The sequence below is a fragment of the Brachyistius frenatus genome, unplaced genomic scaffold, assembly GCF_029030835.1.
Source record: "Brachyistius frenatus isolate BFR_SWC_R1_liver_20210118 unplaced genomic scaffold, ASM2903083v1 Contig_17, whole genome shotgun sequence".
In the NCBI taxonomy this organism is placed as follows: domain Eukaryota; kingdom Metazoa; phylum Chordata; class Actinopteri; family Embiotocidae; genus Brachyistius; species Brachyistius frenatus.
In genome coordinates, this window is record NW_027210616.1 from 3,161,964 (window position 1) to 3,185,508 (window position 23,545).

The 23,545-nt window shown below is 39.9% G+C and overlaps 1 protein-coding gene across 3 annotated transcripts in view; it reads right to left on the reverse strand.

Moving 5' to 3' along the window:
* The window catches only part of fgf13a (fibroblast growth factor 13a), a 93,897-nt gene that overhangs the window by 26,954 nt on the left and 43,398 nt on the right, over window positions 1–23,545 (reverse strand). For 2 of the 3 annotated variants that reach the window (XM_069694360.1, XM_069694359.1), the window contains exon 3: window positions 21,863–22,030. The exons of the other annotated variant lie outside the window; for it this stretch is intronic. In XM_069694360.1, coding sequence (XP_069550461.1) covers window positions 21,863–22,030 — 168 coding nt within the window. The remainder of the gene's footprint in view (window positions 1–21,862; window positions 22,031–23,545) is intronic. 3 annotated transcript variants of the gene reach the window in all.

The window sequence follows — 23,545 nt, forward strand, 5'->3', positions numbered from 1 at the left end:
ATAGACACGAGTAATACACCTGAGGATGATGCATTTTGTGCTAATTACATATGATGCGTCATTTAGTTAGGTCTGAGATCCAATACAGCTAATGTAGCAAATCTCATAAGTACAGCAAATAGTGAAGAACTAAACTAAAATTTTGAATTAAAATATAACTCCCCTATACTTGTTCAAACTAAATACACTCAGAAATCAATCACACAATGGGTCAAAAGTCCAGAGCAAATCAATTAAGTCATACTTATGGTAAAGCCATTTTAACAAATAAAGCCATCTCCACTTCAGCACCATGGACAGCAACAAGACGATTAACTACTGTAGAGTACCAATAAATTAATCCACTACTGAGTGAAATAAAACATCACAACAGCCTATACTATAAATGCCCAAACCATTTTACTACAAGAGAAGCTTTGTCTCAATAAAACTGAAACATAATCTGAAACACAAACAAAACAAGTTCATCGTAAATTTAGAGACAATAACAAGAACAGCAGCCTACCTGAGACACATTTTCTTAAGGGGAAAGTCATGTTTTCTCTACAGCGAAGCCAAAGCAGTGATTTGGATATTTGCGGCAGTCCTCGGGTGGTGAAGTGAAGGCGAGTAGACTACATTCAGCAAAGTTCAAACCATTGTCAGACAACTGTAAGAGGCGTAGTGGAGGAGAAAGCATTGAGGCGTGGCCATCAACAGGAAGATCATTGTAGGACATTAGCGACATGCCATTATGACTTATGCTCATTAAACATTCATTTAGAGGTCTTGTTGATCCGGCAAACACGGGCGTGTGTTCAATGTATTGCTGAGCTAGGCGGTGGGGAGGGTGAAAGGGGTGGAGGGGTGGGGGCAGATTGGAGAAAAGTGAGTGAAAATGCAGGCCGAGATTGTACTTCCGTCTTCAGACAGTGAAGACTTTGCTCTCATATTTCAAAAAATGATGTAAAATGATCCGATAATGCGTTGACTAAACCGGTTATACAGGCCTGTCCACTTTCGACTGAAAATTATCGATGAGCTATAAACTGAGACAACACGATGCATTAGACAGTGTTTTTTTTTTGTTGTTGTTTAAAAAAAAAAAAAAAAAAAAAGAGAGTAAATTCTCTTTTCTTTGGCAGTTTTCTCACATCCTAAGATGTGATACTAAGATTGAGCCAATATAACGTGAAACTATTTTTCAGCATCACGTCGTAAATTACTGTTTATCGATGAAGTGTGGCCTCTTGGTTTGCCTATACATCTTAATTTTGAATGACAGGGTATTTTAAGTTTGGAGTATGGTGTAAGTCTCCTTAGACTTGATTAAAGATAGATCTTAAAGTGAAAGCTGATTTTCTGATGAGATCCACAGACTAAAAACTCTGACACAGACTGAATATACCCTCAGTGAAATGTACATGTTTAAACACTAGAGGGAGCAAGTGGACTGGTTATGAAGAGCATTATACGCACCCTAAAGGGGAAAACATAAGTTAAGGTCAACATACAGTATTAGACAGGCAACGCTCAATGAATCAAATCTTGAATTAATGGTTTTATATAAATTGTTAGCACTGAATCTTTCTTTGCTGTTTCACATGCAGCATACAGTTTTATTTGCTTTAGAGCTGTAGCAGAGGTGTTATGATATCTAACTAAAATTACTGTTATTCACCATTCATAGAGTAGTCATTGCTCTTGGATGACACAATTACCACACAGAGCTTTTTTTGTTGTTGTTTAGTTTACAGACCAACTTAAAAATTAATAAACTAAAACTTCTGTATAGTTTTATACAAACAACATACACACATAATTGTGTAGTAGTGTAAAATTACACCATCATATTCTGCTATATATTTACAAATACCTAATCCCAACAGGGTGTCACACCAGATCAATAAGGTCAAGACAAGAGAACAGAGAAGAGAGAGAAAAAACAAATTTCATTAAGAGATTGATTGATAATGCGGGATTTGGACCAGTCAGCCGTGCAGAAAACAATTATATTTCTGCTCTTATAAAAGGTTAATTTATTTTAGTATTTTGTTGTTGTTGATGTTGTTCTTTTGTTTTTTAAGGTTTGAATCACTAGATAGGAGTATAAATCATTCATGGTTCAATGCCAATATATTGATTTTTCAAGGGATGTGGCTTAAATGACATGAAGCATACATTACAGAAAAAAGTATTTGTTTTCCCGTTTACTACCATTGATGCTTTCTATAGATAGCTCTCCATAATGCCCTAGAGGAGGTGACCTTTGCCAAATCAAACCTTTAATAGCTCATATGCTAAGAAATTGTGATGGTCAAAGGTTGTCTCGAAGTTTAACTTCAGCGTTAAAGAATCACTATCTGAAAATAGATTGCACCATAAGATACAGTAGCAATTATATCTATGGGGACCTTTTTTACTGTGATTAAGAGTAGAGTGTTTCCAAAGACTTTCTGCCAAGATGATGATGATGATGATGAGTACAGCAAAAAAACATCCAGCTATCTTGGCAGACGATGACTTAGTCGAGGGTGTTTCTGTGCATATTGAACCTTTACATAGCCTGATTTACACTGCAGCATACAGTATCTCTGCCTGGTACTATGTACTACCTTTAATTCTACTATGAGAGAACACAGACAGGCAGCTCGCTCCACTAATCCCAGGTTTTGCATCAGCTGTCCCACTACTGATAAAACCAGGCCATCACTCAAGCAGACAGTGTGGCCCTTCAGGAGGATAACTGGGTTTATCACTGACAGTTAGGAAGACAGAGAAAGGTGATGAGCGTCAGGCTGCATTGTACAATGGTGACACTAATCAAGCACACACGATGATACTGAAGAAACTACAAATGTGTAAAGACCTGATAATGTCTCTCTGCGGTAAGTGCTTTTCTTGGTAGCAGCTGAGCTATGACAGAGAAAGCAAAAAAAAAAAAAACAGCATACAATAACGGAACTGGTAACAATAGAATAAAATTATATAAACCTTTGTTTTAATCTATTTATGGCAGTGTTGTTTGAGTTCAGAAGTTTCAGAAGAAAATATAGCTCTTGTTCTCATTTTGTTTTTGGCCTTTTTGCGAGACAAAAGTGGACTATGGCTATATTTGACTCAATTGAAGTCCTGATAAGTCTCATAAAATATGCTGTCAGGAAATCAAATTCGCAGATTGGAGATAACGCACCCATCTTTGAGTTCTGTCCGAGTGCAAAACTTGTTCCTGTCTCAACAACAGATAAGAATAGCGAGTGACCTCTGTAAGCAACACCTATAGACACAGTAAATAAGAAAAGCCAGTAAAACGCAAGGACACACACAAACACAGAAAATGCCTATACGTGGTGTGTGTGTGTGTGTGTGTGTGTGTGTGTGTGTGTGTGTGTGTACGCACTTTGGTTGCTTGTGTGGCAATGTACCATGGGTACATTAATTACTGTAGTGCTCCAGAATGCCTGTCTACTGCGGCCTACCGGGGGCATCTTGACTGTGCTGTGCTCACACACATGCATACACACAGTGGGAGACTGAGAAAATAATTGGGAGTTGCTAAAAGCTAAGTTTTGACCGTATCCATCATAAGGCAACCATATAGTATGTGTAGTGCGTACGGTAAATCCTGCCTGTACCCCAGTGTTTGAACCTAACATTTACATGCTAATATACTAAAATGTTTGCATTGGTAGCCCAAGATTAGGTTAACATTTGATGCACTACATATTTCCAAATGTTGCGTTTAAAAGCCAGAAATGGAGAATAAAAAAAGTCTACTGCAGAAACTGCTGTCATAGAAAAGGCTCAGGCTTAGCATTTACTCTTCCTTAAATGTTTATACACAGTGTTACAAAACACTTTTCATACATGCCAAACTGTGTAAGGACTTCAAACATACTCACAGGGTCATTCTGCTGCTCTTCCATCTCTGGCCACTAGAGAGCAGAACATCAGAGACAAAGGGGAGATGTGTGGTGGCAAGGTTGAGCACTCTGTTAACCTTTGTATTATTAAATATAACAGAACAATTAAAGCTATCTGTTCTTATTAATAACCCAAGGCTGTCATGATAACACCCAAGTTTTAATGAATTTTTAAGTTCAGAAAGAAAATTGGGCTCCAAGGGCAAACGCTGAATAAATGGGCTGGTTAACCTTGCTCGTGGTGTTTAATAAAGGGCAGAGTTGCATGCAAGGGTTGTGCGACCGACTACATCGAGAAATTTGATGTCATACTAAATTATAATCTTCACATATGATTTCAATGTGTAATAGCGGGATTTTTTTTAACCTTTTGGTACAGAGTGAGGGGATAAAGTGAAACATTATCAGGGGAAAAAGGAATGATCTCCTCTGAGCTCAAAGGGTTGCTGCTCAAATCATTCAGCCCTTTGGCAACGTTCTGCTGGCTGTCTGCTCTTTGTGTGCGCGGGTACAGTAAATCCACTACAACAGCAGCTTGCAGCATGCTAGGCCACCAGTGCCATAGTGATACCACACGTTGCCATGGAGACTGCACATACGTAAGAGGGTGTGTGTGTGTGTGTGAAAGATAGAGATGAGAGAGAGAGAGAGAGAGTGTGCTGAGAATGGGGGTTGGGTATTACAGAACAAGAAACCATCAGTCACTCAAGGTGCCAGTAGAGGAGGGGGCTACACAGTCATGGCTGAATGGCAGACCCACGGCAAAGATTGTGTGATCTATCCCACTCCTTCAGAGCCACAGGGCTGTGTTCATGAAAGCAAGGAGTCAGTAGACTGAAACTGGAGCACACGAGTCCCATTGTTTTTTCCGCTGGGTAATTCTGGATGAGCTCCATCACAGAGCAGAAGAATATGTCACAACCTTACAAGCTGGAACTCTTAGATTGGGATATTTTGGGTCCGATGACTATTTTTTTGTCTTGTGTCTCAAGTTTGTTTTTAGTTGCAGTGAAAATAACATAAAACATAAGATCAATACTGCCTTTAATAAGACGATGTTTGAGCTGTGTGTCAATCAGCTCCTCATTAAACTGCCACCGTTTCTGTCTCACTTTAAAATGCTAAAACGAATTAGGAACAGACGGAATACCTGGCATTTGTCATCGAACCTCTCACCTTTTGTACAACGACTGTCTTCAAAGTCTTTATCTGCTGCTTAGCGCTGCCATATTTTCCTCTCACACGGGGAGAGTGACTGCAGAGCTTTTTGTTACCCAAGTGAAAGGAATACAATTCTATTTCATACATCAATAAAAGCTAAATATGGCACTGAAACATAGAACTCAAGCAATTTCAGTAGCAGAGTGCCTGCCAGACACTTTGTGTCTGTTTGTTTGATATTGATACAAATAGATGAGGAGCTTCACTGCTGAATAATTTTCATCCATTTGATATTATATTTGCAATCTGGACATGCACAGCTAAATATGAATCGTAAAGTGAAAGTAAGGTTATGATTATCTCAAATATTGAAGTTTCAATTAATCTTCATTCATGTTTACCTCAAACTGTTGTACAATGTATGATACAAATTTTTTTTTTTTTTTTAACAGAAATATTGAATCGGTAACCACTAACTTAAAGTTATAGCCTTAGACTTCTCCATAGCGTGCATTACATCGAACCCCTTGTTTAACAAGTTTGATTGAACCTGTTACTGCTAGTGAAATCTCTGTATTTCAGAGTATATGGAGCTTTTATATATTCTGGTGAGACATTCCCATGCTGGGCAGTTGAATGCATACTGGCCACACTCTATGGGTAGAGCATCCGCACCACAGATTTCTGCCAACTGAGTTGGCTAACATGCAGTTTAGCCCTAAAAATAATTCAATGGTACAGCTCTTAGACTTTCCAAATGTTATCGGAACACATGGTTATAATTCCAATAGAATGAGTCACAACGGACGCGATGGAGTAGACTATGGCCTATCCTGTGACACAAGCACGTGTTGACAGGGGTTTTGAAATTACTGTCACTTTTTTTTTCAGGGTTCGAATCCGGTCCTGGGCCTTTCTGTGCGGAGTTTGCATGTTCTCCCTGTGCTTGCGTGGGTTCTCTCCGGGTTCTCCGGCTTCCTCCCATCATCCAAAAACATGCACCTCAGGTCAGGTTACCTGGCGCCGCGCTAGTGGCAGCCTGCTGCAGCAGCTCCCCCCTGAGAGCCCCCCTGCTGTAGTGAAGAAATTTCCCCTCAGGGATTAATAAAGTGTATCAAAATCACTGGCTGATGGGGGAGATAAAAACTGTAAAAGTCAGTTAATTGTTTTATTAGTTGTAAAAAAAAAAAAAAGCCATCAGTTCTCTTTTGTTTTAGCAATCAGTGATGTGAGAATCACATTAAGGGAGCTTAATACTGTAGGTCCATGAAAATGAAGTGATACACTTTGACCTGCAGAGTAGATTCTGCTTATAAAACACAACCCCAAAGATTATTATTAAAATGGATTTCACAGAGCTTTAATGTGTTTCCTCTTCAACTTATAATAGAGAATAACAATTTACATGTTTGTGTTTGAGATGAGACCAAATTAATTGTCCCTTGCAGGGGCTTATACCAAACAACAAAAATCCCAAAGTCTAACAAAGTAAATACAAATGATTATATTTACACAACTCGAACTCTACAAGTTGCCACTTGTTATTTTGAACTATGCTAAATAATTTAGCTAATAAACATAATGTGGGCCTTTCACCTGCTATGGCGTCTGCTCTCGTTGTTCCTTAAAATGTGTCTGTGCACACCTGTGTGAGTATGTGTATGCAAGTTTCTAGGCTGTAAGGACATGGCAAAATCTCAATCAGAGGCACCAAACCGTGTGTGAAATGGCCAGAGTTCAGACAGCAGCCTGCTCAGAATGACTAATACTCTAGCAGCAATGTGCTCTCATTACCCCAGCATGTACGAGCGTGTGAAACTAGAGGCTACACAGGCTCCCTATTTCTCTTGTCCTCTAACCGGATAATCCTTATTTCTCTCTAGACTTTAAAGATGGGGATGATTATTGTACTTTACTGAAAAGCTCCCAGTCACAGACCTTGAAAACCCTGGATCTGAACCATACTGATATAAATGCAGATTAAAAAAGTCTAGCATGTTATGTGTGGCCCTCAGGTGCCCTTAGCAGGAATATGAAAAATAAGTACTTTTATTTGCTACTTGCAAACAGTTATGAAAGTTGGAAATTGAATTGTTACACTAATATGTATACATGAGCACACAGTGTTTGTACAATGTGTGTGGATGTGTCTGCATTGCATGACCATGCAGTTCTCAGGTCTCACATGGAATTATGGGTGGATCAAAACTAGTGCTGTAAGCCAGAGGGAGATCATGTGACTGACTGCTATGTAAAGCAACCTAGACAGTGTGAGTTTCTTCTTAGTTCTTCTTGTTTAGAGGTTCTAGTTCAAAGCAACACATAGGGTTACAATTATACAAATCTAGGCACATAAGCACAATTGCCTGGGTGTTCATGATACCTGTTTCTAGGTTACCTACTCCACACTGTCTCGAATACCACATTACTTTTCCTTTAACCAGTTAAGGCAGAACGAGTAGAAGATAAGCTCATATGGCATGATGTACCACACATTCACTTGTATATACAGATTATTCATCAATCATACATACATGTATAACAGATACACGCATGTACACACAGGCAGCCAGCCCACCAAATCTAATATGAGCCTCTAAATGCCCGTTATCAGAACAACATCCTGTGTCTGTCGTTGCCAGCATCACAACAGGAGGAGGGGGGAAGCAAATGCAGGAGAAGCTCCCTCGCCAAAATGGATGACTGACCAGTCACATGTGTGAATCATAGATGGTGAGTCAGTGGAAGCCCTTTGGCAATATCTATCATGGTGTGAATGCTTCAGAGAGACAGCGTTTAGGAGTTGAAAGACCACAAATAACAAAATCACTTTTATTCTCTTTCAACTAATTTGTCCTCCATTACTCTGAACACACCCAGGAAATGGGCTCTTGTCACAGTGAAGAGTGACATCTGGTAACAAAGAGAAATCAAGGAAGTAAGTTGCAGACTCTCTGAAAGTTTGTATTAATAACTCCATGCTAATTATACCCGTCAAGCAAGAGGAGTCTTAGTCCCAGAATACAGTTAAGTGAAGTGATGTTGTCCTACATATCCCCTCCAGTATGACACATCAAGGAAAGGGATGGAGTAAGATTAAAGGCTTCATCTCAGACAGTAGCTGGCTTAAACTGTCTCCTTACTGATGGAGACACAAAGGAAAGCTCTGAGACTGGCAAGAGAGCACAGGGTCAGGCTTGTATTCTTATAAGAGTTTCTAACTTAGGACACATCTTAGGTAATGGACACTTTCTCACAAGGACGATGAAAGTAAAACAATTGCTATTCCTGAAGCTAAAACTATAGTTATTACGGTGTTTTGATTTAGAAATAAAGATAAACATTTTTTTGTCTCTGTAATGTTCTCCTAATGGGAAGAAACACTGACTATTGTTAAGGTGTAACAAGTATTTATGATAGACACTGATCTTGGCCATTAAGTAGGTCTGTGTCCTCAGAATAACCCCATCACTGGCCTCAAGAGTAACTGTGGATATTAGGTTAACTGTGCAGTGCAGCGAACTGGATGTGAACATTAATGAAGCTCATTTTAGTCTGCCCACACACTCTGGGTTTCTCCTGCTGATGCATGTCCTCAAGGAAGGTGTTGGGGTGTTTCAGTTCCCTGGGAGGGAAGTATGATGCAGTGATGTCCCATGATACCCCACTGCGAATCAGAGAGACAGGGAAGATGCAAAGGATGCTTCTTCAGCTGTTCAGCTATTCAGTAATTGATGAATGGCTGTATATGAATTTTAAATCGATGGTGCTACACTTGACGCTAAAATGATTATGTATATTAACAAACAAAAATCTGAATGTGTGTAAGCATGCCATTGGATGATTTCCGGCTGGCATGGATTATTTCAGTGCACTGAAAAGCGTTCGGTGGAACAGATCGACTAAGCTGGAAATGACACGACAGGAGACATGAGTCAACTGATGGGAGTGGGTGGGTAAATAGGTCATGTTCCCTATCCGACACACAGTATCCCACTTTTCACTTTCATTCCCCATGCTTGTTAGTGAAGTAAGCAGACAGAGAAATCAATGGAAGTGTAATGACAATGGATGGTAGTGGACCTGTGTTTGGAGCATAACAGGTGAGAGAGGCTGTGTCAAGCTGATAGAGAACCCAACAGAGGTATAAAAAAAAAGGTAGACCAGAAAGCAGCAGTAAAGCAGCAGTGGCTCTCTGTGGTGTGTAGCAGGCCAATAGTATGTAATCCAACACTGATGCAAAACAGCATTAGACTTGTAGAATCATAACGAAGCCTGCAGGCATAACATCCTGTTATCTAGTGTCTTGCCTACATTACATAGGTAGTAGTCTGAGTTTTTAGTCACCTTTTAACTGAAATAAAAGTACTAAATGAAACTCTTTGCTCCTTTGTCCTGGGTTTTGTGGTGAAATAGCAGATATCAACACATTTTTACAGACTGAAGGCCATTTAAATTATTGCCATATTATCATATTTAATGTCAGAGTACACCCTTAAATTGCAACCTTCTACATCTGTGTCAAGAACCAAGAAACATGCTATCAAAGACAATTACGTAAACCAGCTGTGAAGGCAAAATCCTGATTTCTTGTGCTCTAATAAGGACTGCAACACCACTCTTGTTCAGCTACAATACACTGCCATCATATACAAGTGCCATTGTATGTGTAGTAATTGCAATTAACATTTTTAACTGTTTGCTTATGTGGTGCATTCAAGTGCGAATGAGACACTGTGACACACTGAAATTTGAAAGCCAAGAGTCAGCAGCTTCATGAGCTGCAATAAGTTGTTGGAAATCAAATCAAGTGTATAAACATGGCAAATATAGCACTAAAGAAAAAACATCTTCGAGCTACAAATGCTGTGCACAGCAAGAACAAAGATAAGCAACTGTGAACTGTGAAGAAATGTGTCTGCTTTTGTCGTGTGGCAATGCGCAGTATAATAATAAATTACAGTATAATTATATATTGGAGAAATGTGTTTTAAATACAAACATATGCTATTTTAATTCTGCATTGATTTTTTTTTATTATTATTTTTTATAATAGCTGACCTATGTTTAAGAATTAGAAATTCAGAAATCAAACTATTCTTTAAAGCAGTGCAGCATCTTATATTTATTCTTCACTTTAATTTGGTCTGTAAAACAGTTAAATAGAAATGAACAGTGTGCAATAGTCATGCACTTTTCAATCCTGGTGTCTTTATGAACACATCAAAAAGGATGAAGAGGGATCCCAAAAATCCAAAGACAGCACAGCAGACTCCTTGCTGCAGAGTGTGTGTGTGTGTGTGTGTGTGTGTGTGTGTGTGTGTGTGTGTGTGTGTGTGTGTGTGTGTGTGTGTGTGTGTGTGTGTGTGTGTGTGTGTGTGTACATGTTGTACTGTGGACAAAGTCTTGTTGGAAACCTTCCGAGCGAGGACATTCCTACACTATGAAGACATTTGGGGTTATATGAGGTTAGACATTTAATTGTGATGGTTAGGGTTATGGTTATGTCTGAGGGAATGTATTATGCTAGTGAGCGTCCTCATGAGTATAAGTGTGTGTACACAAAACTTCTACAACTTCATGTGTCTTATCTGTAGAAAACTAAGTTCATGCTATTACTCACTACTTCATTATATTAGTTTATGGATTCTAAGGAGGTAGAAGTTGTATGTTAGGTGGTAGTTTAAATGGATATTATGAACTTAATCTGTTGGACTGTGTTCAAATTGCTTTTGCTTTCCAGTGTTGTATTAACAAGCCAATCTCAACAGGCTTTCGGGTAGATTTTTAACTACAAGAAATTCAGCAACTTCATAAAACCCCTTGCTATTTATTGCCAACTTCAGCATAACGCGATGCAAATACCTGCACTGATTGCAGGCACAAAACAGACAGATTTTTACAGTGAAAGAGTATTTAGCAGTGGGCAATACCAAGATGAATGAGATTTGGACTACTTATTTACTGAGAATTAATGAATTCTTTGTAGCACTGAGGAGGGAATAAGAGCAGTGTCTTTTTTTTCTTAGCTCCTCCCTCTTTTTGGCCGCTACAGCCAGCTTGACCCTTGTGACATGCAGTCAGTACGAGGTTATGCTTTAACATGATTGAATGATTTCAACTTAGCCCTTTGATTGAAGGATCAGTGCAAATGACTGGAGCCCATATCATACTGCTCAGGCTATGGTCCCCATGCAGCGCAGCGCAGCACAGCTGCTGCAGTATTTTGTGTCTGGTGCTCAGTCAGTTTGTAAAAGTACTTGCCACAAACATGCACTCATATTCAACAAGTAAGAACAAGTTTGTCTGAGCACTGCCGGAACATATTTGTCCCACAGAGTGCAGGGAAAAAAACACGTCTGAATCTCTAGGCATGACCTGTGATGCGCATCATCATCCAGGGTCAACATGTGTGTTTGCAACTGAGAAAATAACATGAGGAGATTAGGACATATTAACCAATGGTTTGGCAGTCAGGAGCACAGATTAGAGATGGGAGGCTGCGTGACACTGGCCTGTTGTGATGATGGTTTACGTCTGAATATCATTACTGCTGAAGGACTGCCTCACTGTCTGCCTAATTGCTACCCATTACATCATACTGAACATGCATCTGAGGCCTGTGACATCCTGCTCTCACACACGAGCACAGCGGAGCCCAGAGAAACATGCCTAATATCCATCATAACACTGAAGAGTCACTCATGTTATCCCAACACACAAGAAACACATAGTTACTGGTTTTTTTGTTCACATTATATCACTGACCGATTATAAACCTTTTGAACTAATATCAACCTTTTGTCTTCTGGTTTTGTTGTTTCTTTCTCACTGTGTGTGAGAGAGTGAGTGATAGAGCACATGTGAGAGGAAAAAAGAGAGACAGCTGTCAGTGTATGCTGGCAGGGGCTGATGAGATGTGCGATGTCTAATTATATCTCCAGCCAGTGGATTAGTGAACTAACACTAATGTTTGCCATAAGGCTGCAGGTGCCGGAAAATACTTGCACAAAGCTCAAAAATACACATCAGATAGTCAAGTGCAATCAGGTAATTCTTCTAATAGGAAAAGAACAGTTGTGTGTGTATTTTTAGTACTTAGACTTAAAGAGATAGTAGTGATATAATGTGTTTTTTTCAGAAATAATAGACCCTGACAGGTCAATGAGGCAACAGCAGAATACACTCAGGCCACAAAGTAGCTTTTGGGCGGACACTTCGCAGAGGAGGCTGTGGGGTTGTGTAAGGTAGACAATGCTTGTTTGACTGCACAGTAGTAGAATTTTTACAGTCGGCCTTTATTTGGTGCGATTTTGTGCATATATGTGTTTACATGGTGAGCATGCATCATGCGGTGTCTCACCAGCACTTGACAGCTGAGGTTCAGCACAGCCGCACAGATGCAACACCTCTGTGTTGTTTATTCAATCCAGTGCACCGGCCTGTCCCGCTTGGTTGCTCGTATGTGTGCTGTAAAATTAGATTTCATTCCACGATAATGACATGCACGCCTCCGGTTCACCGCATACTGATGCGAGACACCCGACTGAGGGTGTGTGCACAGTAGGAACGATGAGGAAGGACGAGGCTGTATGACATCGGAGCACTACACTGCCTAAGCTTGTTGGAGGTAAAGGGCACGTCATACACGGCCAACATAGGGCCTCACATATATTGGACATATATTGAGTTACTTACATCAGGGCTCATTTGACAAACACCCACAGTAGGTAATGGAGAGGCACTGTACACCTTAATGAACAGAAAAACATGCTGTGGGGAGCTGATGAAGGGGAGAGGACTACCAACCAGAGAAGGAAGTGGCAGTGGCGGTGAATGAATGATCACTTCATTATTTAAATAACAGCCATTTACAATGACTTTGAAAAATATGTTTTAGAAGACTGCTCTATGTGTAAGTAGCCACTTAAGCCACTCAAATTCTTTCATTAAAGATTATCTTTTGCCTTTTAAATGTATCTTTTGTGACATAGGTTTTATTATAAAAAGAAGGAGTTTACGATAAATTCATGTGATGATACTTTGACAAACACATTTTTTTGTGTGAAATATGGATATTAAATGAAGCAAACAATCAGAGATGAATTATAAGACTCTATGAGCATAAGTGCAGAATAACAAACAAGTAATAATGTAAACGACTAATATAGTACACCATCATAGTGATTTATATATAACTTGGCTGTTTTAGCTGTTTCTTTGCTGTAGCTGCTGTTGCAAAGTTGGGGAGGAGATTGCACAGCACACAGATCACTGAGTCGACAATAAATTGGCTAAGGCAACTGTGGAATACCCTGGACACTTTCCAGACATTTAACCACCATTGAAAAGGAAGTAAACAAACAATCTGTCTCTTGTGCAACACACATAAATACAACTGAGAAGGGGCGACAGAATGTCTGGCTATCGCAGCACATATTGATTAAATGTTCTCAAATGTTACCTTAACATCTTTTCTTTTGCATTTGGCCAAATCACTATACAGTGCACCCTCTGTATGTGGAGGACAGCACGACTCTTCCGGTCCTTAATCGGGAGTTTGTTTGGCTCCCTGGAATAGCCAACCCGTCTCGGGGTCTGGCAGGCGATGTGATGGGAAAAATTGGGTTTTGTATGAATCCTAGCCAACATTAGCCTTGGCTGGCAGGCTGGCATATCACTTGGTGCCCCCTGAGATGAAACATGCAAGGCTTTTACATAACTCTCCAGCTCCGAAGATCACCCTCTAACTGTCTGTATGTGTCAGAACCAAACTGGCCTGTTGTTTTCCCAGCCTTCACTAATATGGTGCTTGGGCAATTCTGGTGTTGCCTGATCAGACATTAGAGGCCTAAGGGGCATTTAAGGTTCTAAACAGTCACAAGTGCAGTCTTTAGTGTTCTTCAGACAATCAATAGTGTCAGGGTGCCACAATTGATAATTCTTTATTAGTCTAATAGGTTCACTCGGTATTTCATAGATACTAACACTGGGATTCCAGTGTGATCAGAATGTCTATTGACATCCAGATTGGTATGCATTGTTTTTCTTAGACTTTGCCGACAATTATGCTTAATGGAACAGATTGTTCAACCAACAGGACTTAACTGACAGTAATTAATGGGTACAATAGAAAGTAAATAAGGATTAAAACCTGTGACCACTCAGCTGTTATTCTGTATTCAGTTCATTGTCTGAACTGGAAAGTAGAGCCTGACATATATTGGACTTTTGAGGCTTATTGAGATAATAATATATCAACCCTTTTTAGCATACACATATGTGAAACTTTTTTTTTGAGGAGTACATAAATTTGGTTATTAAAGAATTGTAAATAAATTATGTACTAAGCGGGGCATTTCATGATTAAACATAACCATTAAACCTATAGGGCTCTTATATATTAATGAATGTCTGTTACATTCAAGTCAAGTTCACACAATCCTGATTAAGCCAATCAGATAAGCCTCTCTGTATTTCACCGTATACAGAGTTTTTTCATGTGGCGTTCCACACTGGCCAGTCAGATGCATACCGGACACACTCTATTGCCAAGCCAGCTAACTTCCATTTTAGCCCCATGCAAACTTGCATAAACTGTACAGCTCTTCTAGACTTTTCAAATGTTATTGGACCAAATGGATTTAACTTTAGTGAAATGAGTCATTTAATGGGGGTTGTGACACTCTAAAAAAGTTCTGCATTGCAAGTTCAAGGATTGTCTGCCGAACAAACGATGTAATAGTGACACTAAATCTAAATGACCTTAAACAAATCTTTTGCATTTCTGTTCTGCAGTTAGTATAGTTACTGACATTTAGGACAATACCTAAAGTGGGACAGTTCTCTTGGTTCTAATAAACTTTTAGCAGGATGTAAAATCATTTCTGAAACAAGCGGCTGAATGTCATTGAAATCAAATTCTGAAATATAGTTAAGTTTGTCCAGTCAATATGGGTTCAGCCTTTACGCCTAGGAATATCAAAGACTGTCTGAAAAAAGCATATAACACAACCAAGTTTTTCAGATGGCAACTACAGAAAAATAAAAAAAGAAGAGCGTCTGCTTTTTATCTTACAGTTAAGTGCATTCAGTACACCTAACTTTTGTGTAAGCCTCAAGAGTAAACACAAAAGGAACGAGGAACACCGAAAGCAAGAGTGGGCAGTCGCTGCCACTGAATATCTGTGTTATGACTTGGGGAGAGGAACAAGCTGTTGAAAAACTAGCGGTGGCATGCTGCAGTGTTGGCAGAAGACCAAATACAGTGTATAGTGTGCAGCCTGTTGACTTTGACTGCTATGGTGGGGTTGCGGTGGGGAAAAATGTGTAAATTAAAGCCAAACCTTTCAAGATTTCCATGTATGCATTTTTAATAAAGGTACAATGAATGCATTGTCCGCAGTAGTATTTTGCTCTCATGCATTATGTGGGTATAATTGTCATTCTCAGTAAATATCAGTAATATCAAAGCTTTACAAGGTCCAGTGGTTTCCAATTTCGTTTCTCAATCATTGAGGCACTGGGCCTGAAAGTAACATATAATTATCAAATTCTTCTACTAACAAAGAATGACCTTCAATGGGATGATCTTACTCCCAATCAAATTTAAGATGCATGAAAACAAAAAGAAATGTTGGTCATTCACTGCAATGTTTGTTTTGGCATAGTTGACCATAGACTCAAAGGTAACCCATGAATACTTTTAAACAACAACCATTTGGGAGCTTGTCAAATAAATTCTTAATGGTGTGATATTAACATGGACAAACAAAGGTCCAGTGGTTGGTTCATTCTTATGAGGTTTATTAAAACGAGCAATAAAAACAGGATGCAGCATTTTTCACTGTTTATATAATACATCTGCTAAACTTCTTCTGCCAAATAAGTGACACTAATTTGTGTATATCTATAATCGCCATCCTGGCACCTGTCGGGAGCCACTTTACTCGCCTCCCATTAATGTGGTGCTGACTCAGCAGTGCGACTCATTGCCCCAATTAAAAAGCTTAATGCTTGTTTACTCCAGGAAAAACTTGCACACCGCTTGTGTCACAGTTACTTTAACCTGACTACTCTACTGATTGTTCGTGTTTAGCTCAGATTTAAAGCCAGACTGTAGTTACACAGGAAATTTACTGGAAAAAACAATACAGCAAGTCCATTAATGACAAAAGCTGGGATTTTAGTGTCAAGCTGGGTGAAGGTTTGTGATATCTAAGTCTGGCAGTGTAAGCGATGGGGACTAAAGCTGATAATGTGGACATGGAGGACACGCATGATGCATTTGACTTTGTGGAATATAAAACAGCATATCGTGTCCTGTAAATGCATATTTTTATTCCCTGGTTTGCAATAATTATTTCTGAAGAAACATTGGGAAAATGTTTTTATTTAAGCATGCAATATAATTATATTACATAATAGAGTCAAATTCACCAAATGGGGACTGTTGAAATAAAGCATAATGCATTCTGCTCCTTTCCAATGACCCTTCCAGTCTCTGCCATTTTCTGCGTTGAAAATGGCAGCGTGCTTAGCTGACGAGCTATATGCTTTTGATGGGAAAGATGTGATAAGCATGCATGTGCTAAATTTATCAGAAGCATTGTGCAATTTAAGGCTAGTCTCTGACAATTTGGATTAATTTATGAGAGATTTCCCTTCAAATATATGAGAAATACAGTGCAGTTTCAGCCCAACCTTTCTCCTACAGTGGAAGGCATACTTAGAATATAAGTAGTATGACATGCTCCATTTATATGAACTGTACATGGTGGTAAAATCAATCATAACATTAATCGATAACAAACCATTTGACTGCATTTCTGAACAGAGTAGTCCCAATAATTTGCTTCTTTATTTCAGTCCATATTGCTAAGTTTACCATGAGGAGAGGAGCTGAGGTGTGGGAGGTGAATGAGAGAGAAGTGTTAATTAAATAGACTATGATAGAACGTAATAAGCCCGGCAACTTGACCCCGCTTCATTTCTGTCGGTCTCCAGAGGAGTTTCTTGTTAATGTTGTCATGCACACCCACTCCCGCTTGTTTGTTTATGCCTTTAGTTTAAGCCTCAGCGGAGCCACAAATCACTGAATCAGCATTTCTGCCTAAATCTGAGAAAGTAGGAACTTGAAAATATGTGCTTGTGTTTGTATGTATGACATTGACAGAGCCTGAGCAGTTAGCTTTCACATTTAGAAATGGTTACATTTCGATTTAAAAAGCTTAACATTTACTACGTAACACTACTTCTTCACACATGTGGGAGAATTAAAGTACTAGTAGTACATATTGTCTCATTGTGGCATTCATTTTTCATCAGTTTAAAGACATTTAAGTTCATGCCTCGTGTAAATAGAAGATAGAACTAAGTAATATAATGCAAAATGCACACTTGTGTTCTTACAGATGTCAACAGTGGTCAGATAAGCACAGCAGAACTTACAGTGCTGATGTGACATTGACACTTTCCTGCTAGCCTGCGCTCTCCAGGCACCAAATCACATTATCATACACATGATTTATTCATGCACAGTCTATTTATGTATCGACTTAGACAAACAGAGTTGTTGCTTTTGTGCAGCAAGACAGACTGCAAAGGAAAGAAAGAAAATTAAACAAGCTGCCATTGCGGCATGAGTGCATCTTGTGGCTGCATGTTTTGTCTCTTGTTGTGGTAATGTGCAGGACTCTGTGAAACACCTCAACAGGATGCTCTGTAAAAGCAGAAACACCAGCCCCCTGAAATGTAATTGCACTGTATCAACTTTGTAGTGAATCCCTGCCATGCATTTTACAAATGGATGTGGGAAATGAATGGTGTTACTTCTCATTCCTCGTGCACTTCTGCTTACATTTTCTTGGCTGAGTGGGCAGCAAATGAATTATTTTGTCAATAAGGCTGAAACTGATTAGACAGCAGCCTGAATGTTGAGTAACACAGGTGCTGCACCTCATTCTGTTTAACACATCACATTACTGATTTCATTACGTTCTTTTAACCTTACAGTTTGTTAGATGCGTAATAAGTTAAGTGACTGCTATGAATAGCTCAAGTTCAAATATATGCAAGCTTTAGTGAAAAGAACAGACACCAAAGGCGGCCGAATGTGTTGGAAGTCAACCTAAACATGTATTATATCCTTGGTGTGAAAGGTCACCAATAATATAAAATATATTTGATCTGCAAAAAAAGGATAAAGCATACCAAAAAAAAAAAATGGTGTGATCATTTAAAGGAAATGTTTTTATTTGTTCTAGTCCTTATTGTCTGTCCATTACAGATTAACAAAGAAACACAAAGAGAAAATGTTCTGTTTTTGTCATTTTAAAGTGAAGAGTAGGGTTGCCCACTGAAAGTCATATAGTACAATCATGTTGGAGGATCCCTTCAACACGCACCCCAAGTCCATCAGCCCTTGAAGCAAGCTGTGCATCGCTTAGGTGCCAGTAGTGGGGGTCAGAGAGTTGTGCGGTTGGAAGCGAGGACCAAACTAGAATTGACCGGAAGGCCCGTCTTGCAGGAGCAACTGTTGGTCCCTGCAGACCACAGAACTACCAAGGGACGGGGCCCAGGCGGCAGACTTGTGCGCCTCATGGGACTGGCCCTGGAGCTATGAGGAGGCCGACTGAGGGTGAACTGTGGATTTTCTGATTTCAAGATAGTCTATGAACAAAGGAATGAATATTGAATCTTTGTAGCGACCTGCTGAAGCCGTGTATTCCCTTCAGATAAACCTTCATATACATTTCTGAGATTGTATTTTGTCTGCCATCATTTCCATTAAAACTGCATTTAGAAGTGCTCTCCTAATGGCCAGTATGAAACGATTACAGCAAGCAAAACCTATTGAAATTTTTATAGGTGCCTAAATACGACTGGGTGAGAGACCTCGAGCCCAAGAGTGTCTGTGTGTGAGATGGTGGTGAGTTATTTCAGATTGTTTTGTAAAGTGGCCATTTGTGGGATTCAAATGTGACAGTCTGCGACATTCATTTATGCAATGGAGTCAATTTTCTAGGTAGCATTTTAAAACTCCTGTAATCTAAACCAAACCAATGTGAAGCAAAATTTCTCTTGAGTATGGCCAGAAAAATCTCCAGATCAGTGCAGAGGAAGTGAAATAGTGAACAAACTAATTCAAATGTGGGGCCACAAATCCACAACACGCCTAATTGAACTGGAAATACTCCCATTTCTTATTGAGTATATCTCGCACAAATATCACACATACTGCTCATGTCTGTGTTTACATCCCTATAAGGATAGTTGTCTGTCTGTGTACATATTGCATAGCTTGGAACTACAAACACAAAGTCTTGCAGTCGTTTGAATTATGGATGGATATTTACACAGATCTGCCCCCCAGGCATCATCTTTTGTTTCTGCTGTGGAGAAACAGAGCAGAGCCAGACAGAGAAAAAGAAGGAGGGGAAAAGGGAGAGATTGACGAGAGAATCAAGAGAAAAAAAGAATCAAAAGGTAGGGACACAGACTGAGCCAAAGAGAGCAAGACGGAGCACAAACTGATTGACAGCAGGTAGCACACACAGGCCTGAGGAAGGAGGAAGAGTCCAAAGCTCTCTGCCTGAAGTGAACACGTGTTCTTATGCTCCCTGCAGCTCAGCAGAGATGAACTGATATGATTTGAACTTATCCTCTGGGGTGCTACACTCTAAATACATGTGCTGTCAATGTGTTGTTCTGTCAAACACGTCTCTGTGCATGTGGAACCAACATCTTGCTCTCCGTACCATCCACCTCAGTACAGTGCTGGAATATGCATTAGAAGAATTAGGCTGCAGATTACCGACTCTGTCAAAGCTTAATGCATCTCAGAGTTCATACATTACAGAGCTGTCAACAACAGCAGATCTACTCCAGTTTATCAATGGCACGAACATCAATAAAATCTTGCTGTCTTGTTTACCAAGTAGTATGATAGTTAATAAATTATTGTAATTTAACTATAGAATAGACAGCCAATCGCGGTTCCTCACTGAACAGTCTGTATCAAAATCCACTTTGACTTCCGTCTAACACATACAGTAGCTTTGTTTTCTCCAATAATCCATGAAAATCATTAATGAGAACAACACAAAGCTGTTGCGATCTTGTTGCCATGGTAACAGTGTGACATGGCTGACTTTTACTGTTCATATCTCTCAAAATGTAAAACTTACATCAAATGCCACTTTCCCAATAGTAAACAACCGTAAAACAAATATATCACTATATCACCAACTATTTCTGTTTTTTAATGTGCTATTTATTCCCCATAGCAAAAATATCCACAGACAATTTTATAGTGTAGGATGTGTGCCTCTGTTTGTCTGTATAGCCTACTCCGCACACGGTGTAACACATTTTCCATCTGCATCATGCATCCACATTAATGACGTCCTCATGAACAGCTTACGTAAGAGCTGTAGTCTCCCCTCCTTCCTTTGTAAATTCAGTCACGTCCAACTGGAGCTGCAGACAAACTGAATAATACATCTGTACTTCTCTTGCCAGACATATGCTTGTATACCACTTCTTTATTGCTCTTTCTCACCCTCTCTCTCTTTTCTCACAAGGATAAGGACGTGCTTGAGTCCTTTAGCGGGTAAACAGAGAGCTATCAACAGGTTAACTGACATCTAAGTGCAGAAATACTGTACCAAACATGACCCCTTTTTCAAATACAGCAGGAGACAGACCAATACATTGCAGAAAACGTATCAGTAGTGAGAGAGTCAATCTCTTACCTATCAGGAAGTCTGTAAAGGAAGGCAATTTCTACAATCTTAGCACTCTATTGAGGGATAGATGATAAATGAGCTAGTCAAAGATTCTGAGTGCCAGACAGAGCGGGGTATTGTAGCATGCTTGGAGCACAGGGGGATTTTATTTTATTTTACTACATGTCCTTAATTGAATGAGGGTTGTTAACATGTACAGTATGCAGTCTTATTCTCATGCTGGTGCTGCAAGCATTGAAGCCGAAAATAAAAACAGGTTAGGGTGCGGGGGGTGTAGAGGGAAAATAATGTTAGGCAGGGAGATAAGAAAGAAAGGAAGCATCGGGTAGGTAGTCTGCAACCACCACGACCCTCGAGCCTCAGGCAGAAGCATGGGCAGCTTAGGGTAGGTGACTCTTTCGTCATGATCTATGAAATATAATCTTCTGGAGAAAAAGATCAAAAAAAGTTTCACCTTTTTTTGTTATGAGGCCAGTTTAAGTGGAAGTACACACTGAAATTGCAGAGTCATTGACTTCATTAGGGCAGCAGCTGCCTCCATCTATAACCCCTTTTCTTTTTGCACTTTGTTTTGGTCTGTGCGTGCGCCTCAGGGTGGCAATGTCCGAGTTAATGGTTTGGGGTAAGGAGGGGTGGGCAGGAGCTGCAGATGCTATGCTCCTTAGTCCAACATAAGGGGTATGCAGGCAGACGCGCACACACAAACACAAACACAAACATACACTCATACACTCGGAGAGGCGCCATCCTGCAGTTTTCCTGCAAGCAAACATCCCCTAAGCATTGAGTCGTATAGTATGTTCAAATACACACACACTCTCACTTGCACGAACGCGCACGGTCGCGCACAAACACACACATGCTAGAAAGGGGCAGAAGCACGCCAGATGCTCTCTAAAAATGGGACAGGAATGAAAGAGAACTTAGTTTGGAGGGGCGGCGAACTATCAGTTCACACAGAATATGAGAGAGAGGGGAAAACAAGACGAGAGTGGGCAGGGGAGATGAGGAGCATCAGCAAATCAAAACAAGAAGGGGGTGCGAACAAACCTTCGGGCTCTGTGCTCTCTTTGTGGACGGCTTGCTTCAGCGGGCAGCAGAAGATTTCGTGACACTTAGCACGAAAGGGGGACCCTTTACTCCTTATATCCGCAGAGTGGATGGAGTCCTGCCGTAACATAATGTACTCCTGGGTACCTGGGGCAGCGTCATCCTGGACTGCGGTGGTGCCATAACAAAATGAACTGGGGTTAGAAAGCTCACCACACAAACAAAAACAAAAGAAAACAACAACAACAACAACAACAACAGCAAAAACACTAGGCAGAAACACGGGCAAATAAAAATACATCAAACATTAGCAACAGCAATAGCTTTAAATAACTCTACTGTAGCACATAGTGACAGAGACAGCAGGAATAGAGAAGAGAGGAAGACCAAAGAGAATAAGAAATAAATAGACAGGCTCAGATCAAGAACACCAAGATCACAAAACAACTCAAATTAAAGATAACCACATAAACAACAGTGGGGGCTCTGTTAAAAATACATCCTCGGTCACTGAAAAGGAAGAGTGTTAAAATAACACAAAGAAAAGATAAAAGGAAACAAGAACAGTTAGATGTTCAACATCAGTGTTATGGCAGGTTTTTAGCAGGCGCTGAACCAGGAGCCACTGCACTTGAATGAGGTGATTTTCGGGCTAGTAGGAGTAAAAAGTTGCGGGATTGCAAGGCAAGCGTGCGGTCTTCCACTATAAGTTAGCATCACTGAAACCCCCCTTGTTCATTATATATCCACCCCATTTCCATATGAGTAGGCAAGCAGATGCAAAGGCATGCACAAGCCCCAGATCACACTGGTCATGCTTACTGTAATTGACATTACAGAGAGCTTCTATAACATCACTCTGCATGTGTCTGTAGGAATTCTGGGATCCTGTGAAAATCCCTGTGTTTCTGTTTCTGTCTGCATGTACTGGACCTTGCATCTGTCCTATTCTGGGCACAGTCCCTGCTTGGCTTGGATCAATGACCTATTTTCTCTCTGTTTATGGATTAGCAAGCGAATCAACCCAAATAAATTGTATCTTCTTTTCCTAATGGATTTGAGTGCCATGCCTCTTTCTGACACATTTATTGCTTAATGAAAATGACTATAGAAAAGGATATTAATCAGTGGATTCTATCGAACCACCACAATGCTTAATCCCCCTTTCATTCATGACATATTTTCTTTTTTTAAATTTTTGGTTCACCTAAACTGGCATCGTGTATAAAGTATAACTCGTGACTCATTATCCCTCACGTGCAGTTAGTTAATGATGTCCTGATATCAACCGTTGTCATGCTGTGATAATATCACAGTCTTACTGCACATAAACCTCGGCCAACCTCATTCAGAGAGCTGAAGCATGAATGGATTACAGTGCTGCCTCAGTTTCCTCTCCCAGAAGAAAACACTAAAACATTACAAACACTCACTCACCACACACTGACTTCCATGTGCTGTACTTTTACACAAAGTGTCTTCATCACAAAAAATATCTCAAGGAGCACACACACAACACACACACACGTGCAATTCGTTATTGTTCACATAAAATAAGCTTATTCAGCTGGTTTGCTGTGGAGCTCAGCTATGTGAATAAATGTTACAGTTACAGCTACTAATGTAGTTTTTGGATAATTTCATTTTATCAAAGTAGCTCTCAGAGGAAAAAAGGTTGGAGAC